The sequence below is a fragment of the Apteryx mantelli genome, chromosome 13 (genome assembly GCF_036417845.1).
Source record: "Apteryx mantelli isolate bAptMan1 chromosome 13, bAptMan1.hap1, whole genome shotgun sequence".
NCBI classification, from domain to species: Eukaryota; Metazoa; Chordata; class Aves; order Apterygiformes; family Apterygidae; genus Apteryx; species Apteryx mantelli.
Genome location: NC_089990.1, coordinates 25,148,772 through 25,161,604, shown reverse-complemented (window position 1 = coordinate 25,161,604; position 12,833 = coordinate 25,148,772). Strand labels below are relative to the sequence as shown.

At 45.4% G+C, this 12,833-nt stretch overlaps 1 protein-coding gene across 5 annotated transcripts; it reads left to right on the top strand.

Annotated features, from left to right (window-relative positions):
* Positions 1-203: 203 nt before the first annotated feature.
* On the top strand, positions 204-11,155 carry LOC106486064 (CD48 antigen-like). 5 transcript variants are annotated; one of them, XM_067304053.1, is made up of 11 exons: positions 2,651-2,711; positions 3,254-3,598; positions 4,121-4,353; positions 4,444-4,470; positions 4,728-4,844; positions 5,594-5,695; positions 6,364-6,483; positions 6,866-7,514; positions 9,331-9,401; positions 10,884-10,960; positions 11,062-11,155. In XM_067304053.1, exons 1-4 carry the CDS (start codon positions 2,693-2,695, stop codon positions 4,450-4,452), a joined length of 606 nt encoding a protein of 201 aa, XP_067160154.1. In that variant the 5' UTR covers positions 2,651-2,692; the 3' UTR covers positions 4,453-4,470; positions 4,728-4,844; positions 5,594-5,695; positions 6,364-6,483; positions 6,866-7,514; positions 9,331-9,401; positions 10,884-10,960; positions 11,062-11,155. The 5 variants fall into 5 exon arrangements, 4 of the variants coding, with proteins under 4 accessions (XP_067160154.1, XP_067160151.1, XP_067160153.1 ...); XR_010885514.1 differs by lacking the exon at positions 2,651-2,711 and adding an exon at positions 204-285 and having other exon boundaries at positions 4,121-4,470; XM_067304050.1 differs by having other exon boundaries at positions 4,121-4,470.
* The last annotated feature ends 1,678 nt before the right edge of the window (positions 11,156-12,833 follow it).

The window sequence follows — 12,833 nt, the reverse complement described above, 5'->3', positions numbered from 1 at the left end:
GACGGGTGCCCTCTCTCTGCTCTGGGTGCAGAGCTACTGGCAGGGAGACAAACTCCCGGAGAGCAGGGAGTGAACAAAGCACATCTCCTGTGCAGGTGGATGGACAAGCTGGTGTTTGGCTGATAGGTGGCCCTCATGAGTATTGGAAGGCCCAGACAAAACTATGTGGGCGTGTCAAAAGGAGAAGAAATGCTGTCCTGAAAGAACTCCCTGCCAGTTTATACTCACAGTTGTAAAAGAAGAATGAACTCTTCACTCCAGCAGTGACTGATGTACTGCAGAAATGTAAGTCTCTTGCCATAAGTTTCTTGCCATTCTTTTTCATCTCTCTTACTTCAGAGAAATTCAACTCTTTTTAAGCTGCCTTAGTGCTATCATAAAGGTCTTTTCATGACAGTTGAACCACTCTCTTGAGAGCAGATAGCCACGCTTGTTTTGAACTGGCACATTTTATTAGTCCTGAAGAGTTAAGAAGGAGTCTTTGAGCTGTCGTAGCAATGCAAGAGCATGGGCTGCGCTTGCCCCAGGAAAGCAGAACCAGCCACTCTGCTGCTTATGGCTCCACTTTGCTGTTTCTCTGCTGCATTTAGAGCAGGACCTGCTGTAGGAAGCATTTTTTCCAGCCTTCATGTAGGGATTTTGACTTTAACCATGCTCAGTGGAGAGCAGAGCTGGTGGAAAGAATGTGGTTATCTTCATCAATTGCTCTCAAAGCAAACAAGGATTTTATCCTTCACGCCAAAGCCTCGTTCTCAACAGAATGATCTTTGTGTTTCGCCGGACCTTGGGCAGTGTGAACCTCCAGAAACTCCCATTTCTTCTTCTATACCTTTGCAGGAGCACCAAGCTGGCAGGGACTGCCTCAGGTAAGACAGGCCTCGGGTAAGATAGCATTGCAAATTGCAAATCTATGTTTCTTAAAAAAAAGAAAAAAAAGAAAAAGAAAACAACAACAACAACAACAACCCAGAAAAGGATTACCAAACAATTGAGAGGCAAAGGGGGCTCAAAAAAACTACAGGGAAACAAAAACCTACTCAGTTATTGGCAAACGACTGACTAGCCACCTAACTCTCTTTGTAGATACAGTAAAATACAGGAAGAGAATAAATGGGATTTGATAAACATTTCAGTTCCTCTATCTGGGTATGATAGGATGGGCACGTCCGCAGCTCAGCTGAAGTTCTTCTTCAGCAATGAGGGACCCCTTATTCTGCCTGCAGAAGCCCTGTGGTGGTAGAAAGGGTGGTCGGGTGTTGCTTTTGCTGATCATTGTATTAGGTACTTGAATTCAAGTTTGCAGGATGGAGTTTTAGAAGAGAGACGCTAAGGGGATGTAGAGAAAGGATTTTGAGCAATTTTGGCTGATATGTATTCAGATTAGTCTGGAGGCTGAAGCCTCAGCTGAAAAGAAACCCTCTCCCGGAGAATACCTGGAGCGAGGAGAGGCATTCCAGAAGGGATGAGGGTCTGATAGCGTCTGGTGGAGGCAAAGGAGCATGAAGAGACAGAGCTAATGGTCAGGGCTGGGATGTAGCTGGTTTGCCTGTGTTGTGCTATAGCTGCGAGGCATTTCTGCTAGGAAGGGGAATGACGCCGAGAGGTTTTAGTTGTCAGAGCGTACAGCAGGACCATCCTGCAGTGTTTAAATGTGTCTGTGGGATTGCTTGTCCTCACTGATGACAACAGCTGAGAGCTACACAGAGTCCCTTGGAAAGCAGGTGAGAAGGGAGAAGCTGCTGCAGTCTCCTGGGAGCAGAGAAACAGCCCGTACACTGCCTGTTCAAAGAGCTAAAACAACAACAAAAAAAGCTGTTAGCAAAGCAGCTGGGGTTGCTGGAGTCACTCCAAGGGCAGAGTGGCACCGGCCACACTAGCACAAGGCACGGCGTGCTTTGTGGGAGAGGAGCAACGTGGCAGGCAGCTAGCCCAGGTAGCCCAAGCAGCAGGCACCTGCTCTCTCAGAGGGGAAGATCGCCCCTCTGGAGGGGGCGGGGATTCCCTTTAGGACCTAGTGATTGCTCTCCTGGCTGTTTTCTTTTGCTCTTTAGTTTCCCTTCTCAATGTTGTTTGCTCAACCTTTTGATTCAAGCCTGCGGTTGAGGAAAACGGATCTTTTCCCGTTCTTCTAGTGGGGATATGAGCTGATGCTTCAGTCACAATCCCCTGAGATCTGTCCTTGCTGCTGCCATTCAAGTCCTGCCAGAAGAATTAAATAAACACACATGGGACTGCTGTTGGTGTGCTAAGAGCAGTCTCAGTGAGGCTGTAACTTCAGTTCTTCTGTCCCTTAGGCTGTTCTGAAAACAGTGTATTATCAGCTAAAAAGAAAGGACCTGGCCAGCCTGCCTGGGAATTTGAAAGGTTGAGTGTAGATGCAAATGTTACACTGGAGGTACCTGTAAACCAACCCTGTGTGAAGCTAGAAATAGTTTAATGCGCAGAGAAAAGACATACTCATCCACTTAAATGGGAAAACATAATGCTCCTGGCACATCTACCAGCTTAGTGCATGAAAATGGTGGGATCACAGTCTGGGAAGGACCAGTGAGCGGGACAGGCACTTAACTGGAGAAAAGAGGTGTATATGGACTTGAACAGATCATACCAAGTGTCTGTACTTGTTTGCTTCTTTGCAGTTTTAAACTCTTCCAGATGATCCTGATGTTCGAGTGAGAGACAGCTTTTCAGAATGCAGCATCCGTGCTTGAGTATGTAGAGCTTGTCTGGCCCCCACAAAGTGTATTTCAGACTCTTCCTGCCTAAACATTCACACAGGCATGCAAATAATCTCATCTGAAGATGAGCTCAACCCCGGACTGCACAAGCAAATGCTCCACTTTCAAAGATTAAGCCAGGCCTGGGCAACAGGAGCAGTGGAAGTCCCTCCTACTCATGCGCACCAATATACGTGTTGTGGAGCATCGTCACTGGCCAAACTGAGGGGCTGGAGGAGCTGGAGATGGTGCCAAATTTCAGAAATCCAGAACCAGGATGAGATCTCTAGCCCAGAGATCCCTCCCCAAACTCAGCCTTGTAGTACTGAGATGCTCGGCTCTGTGGTGCTGGCAGTAGTCCCAGCCCAGCACTGCTCTCCGCATGGATGGCGAGAGCTGATGGCTCAGCTAGGGATTCTCATCCCTGCTAGACTGACACCTATATCCCAGCACAGCAGGCTCTCGCTCCCTGAGCCCAGGTCCCCAAATGAAGTGCTGTGTAAGACTAACTATCTACCTCTCTTTGCTCTTTTCAGTGCTGTTACTGATCTTACAACAGGCTCCAAAAGTCACAGGCTCCTCAAAACAGCTGTTTGCAGCTACGGGCTCTTCAGTGCTGCTCACCTTCAAAAATGTCACCGAGATCATATGGTTCATGCAGTGGGAGTACAAAAAAGGCCCGACACAGAAAGGAATTGTGGATTACTTCAAGTCAGATTCAAAAATAGTGATCTATGATCACTATGAAGGCAGAGTACAATTCCATACATCCAATGGCTCCCTTGAGCTGAGAAACGCACAAGTGAATGACAGCGGTACTTACATGGTCACGGTCAACTTAAAGAAAACTTTAGTGAGAGAAATACTCCTCCTAGTTATAGGTAAGTGAGAAAGCAGAGATTTTAATAAAGCAGACACTTGGAATAGCTGTTAAAAGTCAAAGAAACATAAAACAGATCTCATTCCTGCTCTGGAGAAGCAGCTGGGCTTGTCACAGGCTGGCTTATCATAAGCACTTTTTTATGGCTTTGTATACTAGAAGAGCAGCTAACACTCTGCTTCAGAAATATTTGCATTGAATGTACTTTATACAGACCTAAGTAGAAATGAAGAGTGATTCTAATGTTTCTAATGAGGAAAGCCCTGAGCATATAGTTAACAAAATATATATTAGTATATTTCCTGTAATGTATTTGAATGCATAAATATAGACTGTCAATGCGTACAGCAGACTACAATTCAAGAAGATGTCTTCAGCTAATATGTATTTCTGCCACTCTACATCAGCAGATTTGGTTCAGTTTAGGTGACAGAGGTTGGTGTTAAGTGCCTAGTCTTGGAACCTGGACTTTTAAAATATTATGAGAAAAGGTAAATGTATCCAACTCTCTTGTTTCTCCTAGACCCCGTGTCCAAACCTGGCTTACAGACAGATTCAAAACTGGCTGATACACCTATCCAATTATCTTGTGCGGTGGAGCATCTTGCCGCAGTAAAAGATGTTGTTTGGAAGAAAAATGGGCAGCTGCTTTGCCCAGATGGTCATTATGTGTTTTCTGAAGACTTCAGAGTTTTGCAGATACAGAATGGGCAGAAATCAGACTGTGGCTCCTACTCCTGCAATGTCAGCAATGAAGTAAGCTGGGACGAAGCCTCCCTCGACTTGATCATTGACGGTAAGGGATACGCAGCTTGAACCACAGAACATCAACAGCCTTTTCCTTAGGTGTATTAGAGTGAAGTCTTCAGACAGGTGAGAAAACAACTTCTTCTCCCCACTTCCCTGGCAGATTAAGTTAATTCATGCTGGTTTCCTTTTCCTTTTCCACCCCCCCCCCCCCCCGAAGTTAAACAATTTACAGCAACATGTAATGTGGGATTTCAGTTTTTATCCTTCACTGAACACCATTGTCCTCCTTCTCTCACCATCTTCTTTTAGCTTCTGGCTGCCATTTCAATCCCCCATTTGTGAGTCTGTCAGTGAGAACTTGAATTCTGTCTTTGTCGTAGGTTTGAAACCTTTTCTGAAGCAAGCACAGCAAATGTCTACTGCTGCTAGCTTCTTCACCTGGGCTGCCACACTGGGCCTCCTTCCTCTGTACTATCTATCAGGAAAAAAAAGAGTTGGTATGTTGTCTCATTCTTTTCCCTCCGGCCTTGGAAAAGAGGTTTTTAGCCAAGATTTCATAGTTTGCCTAGTTGCTGCTGTTAAAAAATGGAGGTGGACAAAGAAATTTGCAAGTAAGAACAGATGAAGTCAATAAGGTACATTACTCATCTTCTGTGAACAGCTCAGGGTGCTCATTTTCATATTGTCACATTTCTCTAAGACATGTAAAACAGTCCCATCTCCCACTGCTTCAGGTTTCCTTTGATACCGACACCCCCTGGCCAGCCTTAACTGCATGAACTCGCTTCAAACTTGGGTTAATATTCCATCTCCTTCAATTCCTGCAGACCCCACAGTGGGTCTATATTGCTATCGACCTTTTTTTTGCCATCTTCAAATGAGGTGAGCTTTCTGTAACAAACACCAGCTGTTCATATTATTTGCCTGCCTTGCCACCAGTTGAACAGCACTGGGTCAAAAGATAAGTCTCCGTTACTTTTGCCAGGCATGCGGCGCTGTGTGGAGTGCTGGAAGTGGAGTGTGGGCCCAGTACTCCCACAGAAGTCAAGGTTTGAAAAAGCTGCACACCCTTATGGATGTATAAAAGTTATTTAAATTCCCTGCTTTTGGTTCAAGAGTACATTAAACTGGCCACGGAGACAGAGGCTGCCTTCAGCCCTTTGATAAATGCAATGGTCTCGTCTCATGCCAAACATTTTGCTTTACTAGACAGGTAATACCAGTCTAATGTGTGTTGCTTCCCTAGGAGTAGTGTTCTGGAGGTGGCCTTGTGTAGGCTTTCTTGTGCTGCTACTTGGCTCCTGTCTTCTTCTGGCCATTGCCAGTGGTCTCTGGATACAAGAGGAAGGTAAAAATCACAATCATGCTGCTTTGGAAAGGTACCAGTATCCAACTACGAGGCAGCAAATGAAATAAAGTGATTATGTACTATGTATCAGCTCCAAGGGAGCACCTTTGGCGCAGGGAGGAAGAGCATATACTTGTACATTTACCAGGTGAGGGGAAAGGCCGTTGCCTTTCCTTGGCTGTTGCCAACATCGTGATGGAATGTTGATACGGAGAGTTACCAAAGACGCAAGGTTAGAAAGATGGCATTGCAAACATCCAGGATAAGGGTCACCAAAGGAAAGGTATACAGAAAACAGGTATAGGTTTATGCATGGGCACACACCTGAGTCCTTTTCTGAAGTGTTAGCTTTCACATCATGCTAAGCCCACAGCATCTCTCCTCTGTGTGACAGCCAGGCATGCTAATGTGAGGCATTTCTACTCACAGACAGATGAGGGTTTTCAACTTTGTTCATCTGTGGCATCAAAAAGCTGTTCAAATGCGGTCATTAAAAGAGACGTAAAAGAACGAAAGAACAAGATGCTGCTGGCACCCTTGCTGCAGTGCCTCCATGAGGTTTTCTGATGGGTCAGCGGCTGCTCTGGTACATGGGTGCATGAGGATCCCTGCAGAACAGAGCCCAAAGTCTCCAGTTGGCAATTCCTCTTTTTTCTTGTTTCTGGCAGGCATCTCTCCAGCCTTTCTTCTAATGCTCTTCCTTGTGGCGGGAATCATCATAATGTTATTAGTAGCTGTGATCTTAGCACTTTCCCCAGGCACATGGCAGAAATTTAAAGCAAAACCACGTAAGTATGCATGAATGTTGCACACCTGTTTATCTGTGATCTCATAGCAAGAGCACAGAGGGTAGCGAACTTGGTAACAAGACGACTCTTTCTGCCCCTTGGATTGCTTTCAACCATCACCCGTGTATCAGCCACGTTGGAAGGCATGCACACTTCTCTAGCAAGCAGGGTAATGCTCAGCTTTTGCTGTTTGGACAGTCTTTGTACAAACTCAACGCCACACCTCTGTTTTGGGGGTAATATTCTGAGGAGCCAAAAATTCTAGAGGGAACAAAATGTATAAAGGTGTCTTCCCTCTCCTGTGAAGAATTACCTCTTATCAGCATTTAATGGCATTAATAAAATATCACAGGACCTGTCATGCTGCTTTTCTTGTTTCTAGGGAACCCTATTGTCTTGGATGCTGCTGTTCTGGGAGGAACGGTGCTAAACGTGCTGCTCACCAGCCTGCTGCTGGAGGACATTCAGCATCAGCAAAGTCAGACTGCCTCTTTCCCATGCCCAAACTTGCATTGCCTGGCTTCCTAAACGGAAAGCTCCATCATAAACTCCCTGAGTTATATAAGGATAGTGGTACCTTGCAGGCAATTGCAGTTTCTACCCAGTAGAAAAGAGGGATTTCCAATTCCCTGCAAAGCTGAAACTCGGGGCTCCCAGTCACAGGAAGCCCGGGTCACCTCCTCTTCCACCACCAGTCCTGGCCCCGACTCACCTTTTCCTGCAGGGCTTACATGGTGCTGCTGTGGGTTGTTCTGGAACCACCATGCTTAGGCTTTGCAGCAGAGAATTCAGACTTTGTAGCTGTCAGCTGCAGGGTTTTAACAGCCCCATGTAACTGTCCAAGTGGCACCACACATTCCTATTTGCTGCAGAAAAGCCCTGCAGACCTTTGCAGCTGGCCAGGGTGGCATTAATTCCTGCTTTCTTCTTGACTCCAGGAAAAGGATGCTCACCTGATTTTGACTGGACAGCAGCAACAGTTATCGTATCTGTTGTTTCTCTCTTTGTGTTTCTAGTCGTCTTTGTGTGGTGTAAGTATGAACCAAAGCCATGATTCTCTTGTTATCACTGCGACAGACTAAAAAGATAACTGCTCTCCCAAGTCGTACCTCTGAATGCAAAACTTGCCTATCCTCACAGAGGGCACATGGGAAAAGGATAAATGGACAAAACACATGGGTATCATCCGGATTAAACGTACAGACCAGTTTAGCAGCAATCAGACAGTGCAGGGAGCGGGGCATGCATGTAAGGGGAAGGCTGTGAGGACTAGGAGAGGTAGAGCGGAGGAGAGTTAGTATGGGATACCAAGTGGGCTCTCACACACACCTTGACTGCATGCTGAGTTTACCACACCGGCTATCCTGGAAACTCTCTTTGGGTTTAATTGTGAAATATATATCCTCTTCACTGACCAGGAAATTCCCCCCTCTGCAGGGAGCCCCACCACGGACTGCCCTGAGCTCTGAAAACTTCAGCTCCTCCCAGCATTAGAGCCTGTTCTCAGACTTGCTACGTAGTCCAAAAAGGCTCCTCCTTCCCAATCCCATCCCTGCTGTGCCCTGCCTGCCCACCCTCTCCCTGATTCCAGTGTGGGGGGAAAAGGGATGTGTGGGAGATGCGAGCAGACAGCAGCAAACATAGCAGCAGCCACAGTGGATGAGACTAAGGGTCTATCCCAATATTTTGTCTCTGGGGCTTAGAGCAGCTGCCTAGGGAAGACTATTAGAATGGGCCAAGCATAAGTGATATTTCCGCCCACTCCAAGAATGACATGTTTTTATGTATTTGTTTACCCTCAGTGGATTACTTTACCATGAAACAGTTCTGTTTCACCTTGAATCTATGTAAACTTTTAGCATCCTCCATGTCCTGTAGCAAGGAATTGCACAAATACCCAATTCTTTTGGCTTCTTCTGCATCTGCTCCTACTAGCTTCTTTTACTTGGAAAGCAGATTGAACAACCAGTTGATAGCCAGTGTCTCCAGACTCTTCAGGATTTATAAACCTCTTTCATATGACTACCTCAGCTGATCTTTTCTGGACTGAAGGGGGCTATTTTTAGTTTTTCCTCCTGTAGGAGCCATTTCATACTTTTGAGCAGCTTTGTTCATCCTTGGAATTTTTTCTATATTTACTATCGTCTTTTTGAGATGGGTATTTAAGATGCAGGAGAGCAATGGATTTATATGGTAGTGAATGACATTCCTTGTTCTGTTCCTTACTTCTTTCTTCATAATTTGTAATTGCCGATTGGCTTTTTTTCTGACTGCTGCTGAGCACTGAGCTGCTCAGTGAAACAATCTCTCATAACCCCAAGATCTTTTTCTTGAGCAGCAACAGTCAGCTCAGAGCCCATCGCTTTATATGTGAAGGCAGGATCATTTTTGCATGGCTATAGGTGAAGACTGTGGGTGATCTTCTCATAATAAGGACTCCTTGTCCATGCAGTGCCTTTCAGCTTGCAGTGACTTTATAACCAAGTATGGAGATGTCTGTAGTCAGCAAAATCAGTTCTCTACATTCTAACAAAATGGAATACATTCACTTTTCTGACACAATGAAATACCTTCTCTTAGAACAATGAGGCAATTCTAATGTTGAAATAAAACAACTACAATTAACTTTTATTTGTTAAAAAAAAAAAGTAGTCTTCTCTTTAGCATCACAGCAGAAGAATGCTTGCCTGGCATTTGGAAGAAATTCACCGTTTGCTTTGTAGTTCTTGTATCCCCCTCGCGCCAGAAACACCTTGTTGTTCACTCCATGTAATAGGTATTTTCCACCCAACAGACCCCACGCTAAGACAAAGCAATCACGGGCCACAATTTCTCTGCATTTTTCAGGTCACCAGGAAATAAAGTACCAAGAAGCACCAGAAAAAAAGCTGCAAGTTGAAGGGCATCAGAAATTAACGGTACAGTTTTCCCCAAAGTTTTTTTACCAGAATTTGAAAGTGTCCTCACTGATGTTCTGTAACCCCAGCAGTCAGTCAGGATTTGTTTCAGCTTTCAGCCCTTCAAAACACAGTATAAAGAATGCAAAATATTTCTTTTACAAACTCATATTTATCAACCAAGCCACATACTAGGCTATCAGCCAAGATTTTTGTCTGGTTCTGCCAAGTCATTTACTTGGGAACACCATTCACGAAGACAACTGTACATCTTCAGCTAACTTCAATCCGAAAACATCCAGGAAGTATCTCTTTGCTCTTCAGACTTATCGGTAAGATGTGGGAATGGGAAATCTTAACGGTCAACAGTCCAAGAGGAGACAAGTTAGCAGATAAAATCAAAGTGCATAATTGAAAAAAGACTGACTGGTCTCACCTTGCAACTTCACTGGTTCTGGCAGTCACAAAAAATTCATGCCATAAAGAATTCAAAGGCATGGCTGCAGGGATAAACGTTGTTCTTTTAGAGACAGGCAATCTTAGTTAAAATGAAAGATACATCCACTTCTAAAACACTACACAAAATGGAAACAGTAAAGGAGAAAATTATCAAATTGAGCGAATCAGCTCCTGGTGTGAGCAACTGTAATAAGCTGTGAAGGCATCAGCATGTCCATATGGTGGACACTTGGTCTAGAAGGGTGTGAAGAACATCCATGCACACATACACACAGACGCTGCCATACTACCAAGACTACTATTGGTTCGATATAGCAGGAGTCTGATCCCAACCTGTATGTGGTCAAGACCTGGGAGATTTTAAGAGTATTTCTACATGCCAGAAAAGAAGCATTTAAACTGTGTTTCTCAGAAAAGCTCCCCCCTGGCCCTCAAATCTCCAACCATCCCATCGGATGTTCTGCCTTCACTGAATTGCTCTAGGCAATGCCAAGAAGTAAAATGTCCAGTGAATCAGACCAGTAGGTTCCAACTCAAGAATCTCTTCCCGGTTCCCGAATACAACTAGCAGAAGCTCTGGAGCATGGGGTTTTAGAGTGCTGTAGAAATGGGACAAACAAGGGTCTCTTCTCTTACTAAACTCCTTTAGAAACACAAGGGTGTCGAATATCCAACTCTCGCTGTTACTCTGAAGTAGTATCAGAGAGGTTTTGTGAAAGCACAGTATACCGGTATGCTGTTTTAAGAAATATATAACATCGGGTTATTAGAATAGGACAGAAACAAGCCTTCCCACCTCAGAGCCATCTCCCATCACTGCATGGGGAGGATCCTTAGTCTGTGATCCCCAAGCAGCAGAAAGGAGTTGAATGGGGAAGGAGTCTGATATGTTTATTAAGACACGTGCATGTTTATGGGAAAGCCACAGTATCATTGCAATGCCTGCATGTTATTTATTTAGAGCAGAAAAGATGTGCAGTAGTAGTTCATTCACAAGGCACATTTCAAACACTCTCTCACTGTTTTTCTCCTTTTTGAATTCAGAGTTGCAAAGATGAAGAACATGAGGCAGAGCTTTGATAGACGCAGCCCGCACAGGCCCTGCTTGCACTAGAAATAGTGTAAGTTGTCATACCATGCTCTCTCCCATCTGTCCACATTGCTGCCTGCAGCTAAGGTCCTCCCTTCTCTCTTCTAACTCCCTGCTGTTGGCAATTGCTAGCCCTCACCACCGTTGGCTCAGCTCCAGGAGAGGCAATTCCTCCTTACCGCCACTGGCTCCTGCCCCCTTGCTGCCCCCAACACCAGAATTCATGCACCAGCGACCTGAATAGATCCAGCTGAGACTCATTCTGGCCCAAAAAAGACATCCAAGAATCAGTGACTTACAGTAGAGCCTTTCCATGCTTCTGTCCATCAGCCAGCAGTATGAATGCTGCAACCTACACAAAAGAAGAGGCAGGACTGAGTGATGTATGTGGGAAAGAAGGGGCTCCTCAGCGCAGCTTATGCTGAACTGAAGCAATGAAGACACTAAGGGGAAGTGAGAAATGTTGACCTGTAACCTCCTTCTGCCCCTTCCTTCACACTGACTCTGGTATTCACGAAACGCTAAGCTCAGCTTACTCAGCTCATTAATCCAGGAGAAAATTAGCTGCTTCTTTTTTTGCTGGCTCAGCTTTCTGTTCGTTTAGTGAGATGAATCTGCTCAAGGATGAGTCCAGACAGATCCAGAGCAAGAGATGGTGCAGGAACATACACCCTCCACCCAGCCTGCCCACTGGCACTTTGTCCTCTGGCTTGAAGGGACCGATTTATAGATATATATTCACAAAAGTACTTTGATAACTTGCATCCTACTGATTTTTAGTAATACATTTCTTTTATATATTACGTGTCTTGTTTTTTAAGTGGTATACCTTCTGTCTTTCTTGCATAGCTACTTTTTTAGTACAACTTGTTTTGGTTTTTTTGATAGGACTTTGGGTCAGCCTTTGTTGTCTAAACCTTGTTCTTAAGCAAGCATTTCAGTTTTGACCATAAACAAGAACAAGGAAGCTATTAAAGTCTGATGTATTGGGCAAAACATCATAAAAGTTAGCTCTCCCTGCTGCCTGCTCCATCCTTGCAATGGCAGGTCCATTCCTCCAGCCTTGCTCTTTCTCTAGCAGCCTTAGCTTTCTGGGTTTCAGCAAACTCCACAGAGCTCCCTTTAGATCCTAGGTGAAGTCCGGCTCTTTCCACCATTTCTGAGACCCTTGATCCTGCTGCTTGTGCTTCAGGCTCTCTGCTTGAAGCTCCTACTTTCTCTCTGCAGGAGGCTCTCCCAGCTGAGTGTGCTGAATTGTTCTCAAGTGAGTCACAATCTGCCCACCCTGAGGGGTCTGTTTGCCTAAAAGTGCAGTGATCAGGGTAAGGAAGCAGCCCGCATCCTCCCCTCTCCTTCAAGGAACCTACCTGATGGCAGACTGACAACAGACAGAGTGAGCTACCTTTCCCAAGCATCAGGGAACTGCTTTGGATGACAACATCCTTATGCTTTTGTTTGGGTTACATTTTAGGTACATCAGTTCCTCAGCCTGATTTGTTGCTCAGATATATGTACCCGGATGCTAGTTCCTTGGTCTGGGAGCCGTTGCTGAAAGGATAGGATCTCCCATTTCAGCAGCCAAGGGGGACTTCAGCTGAATTAAACTGGCAAAGCTCTTGCTGCAGTGCAACAAGCAAAGGAAACCGTTGCTGCTCCAAGAGGTCCTTGCCCGGTGTAAGAGCAGGCTGCTCCATATGGAAAGGCAAGCTGGGGATGACAGCAAAGCAGGCAGGGGAGAGCCCTCACCACCAAGGACCCTGGCCCGCAGTACCCAAGCAAGGCAAGCAGAGCAGGTGATGTGACAACAGCCAGGGTTTGCTGCAATTCCAGCTTGCCAGGCAAGACCATAGTTACAAGGCAGGTCAGGACCAGCAAGGCCAGGCACAGGCATACATGCAACATAG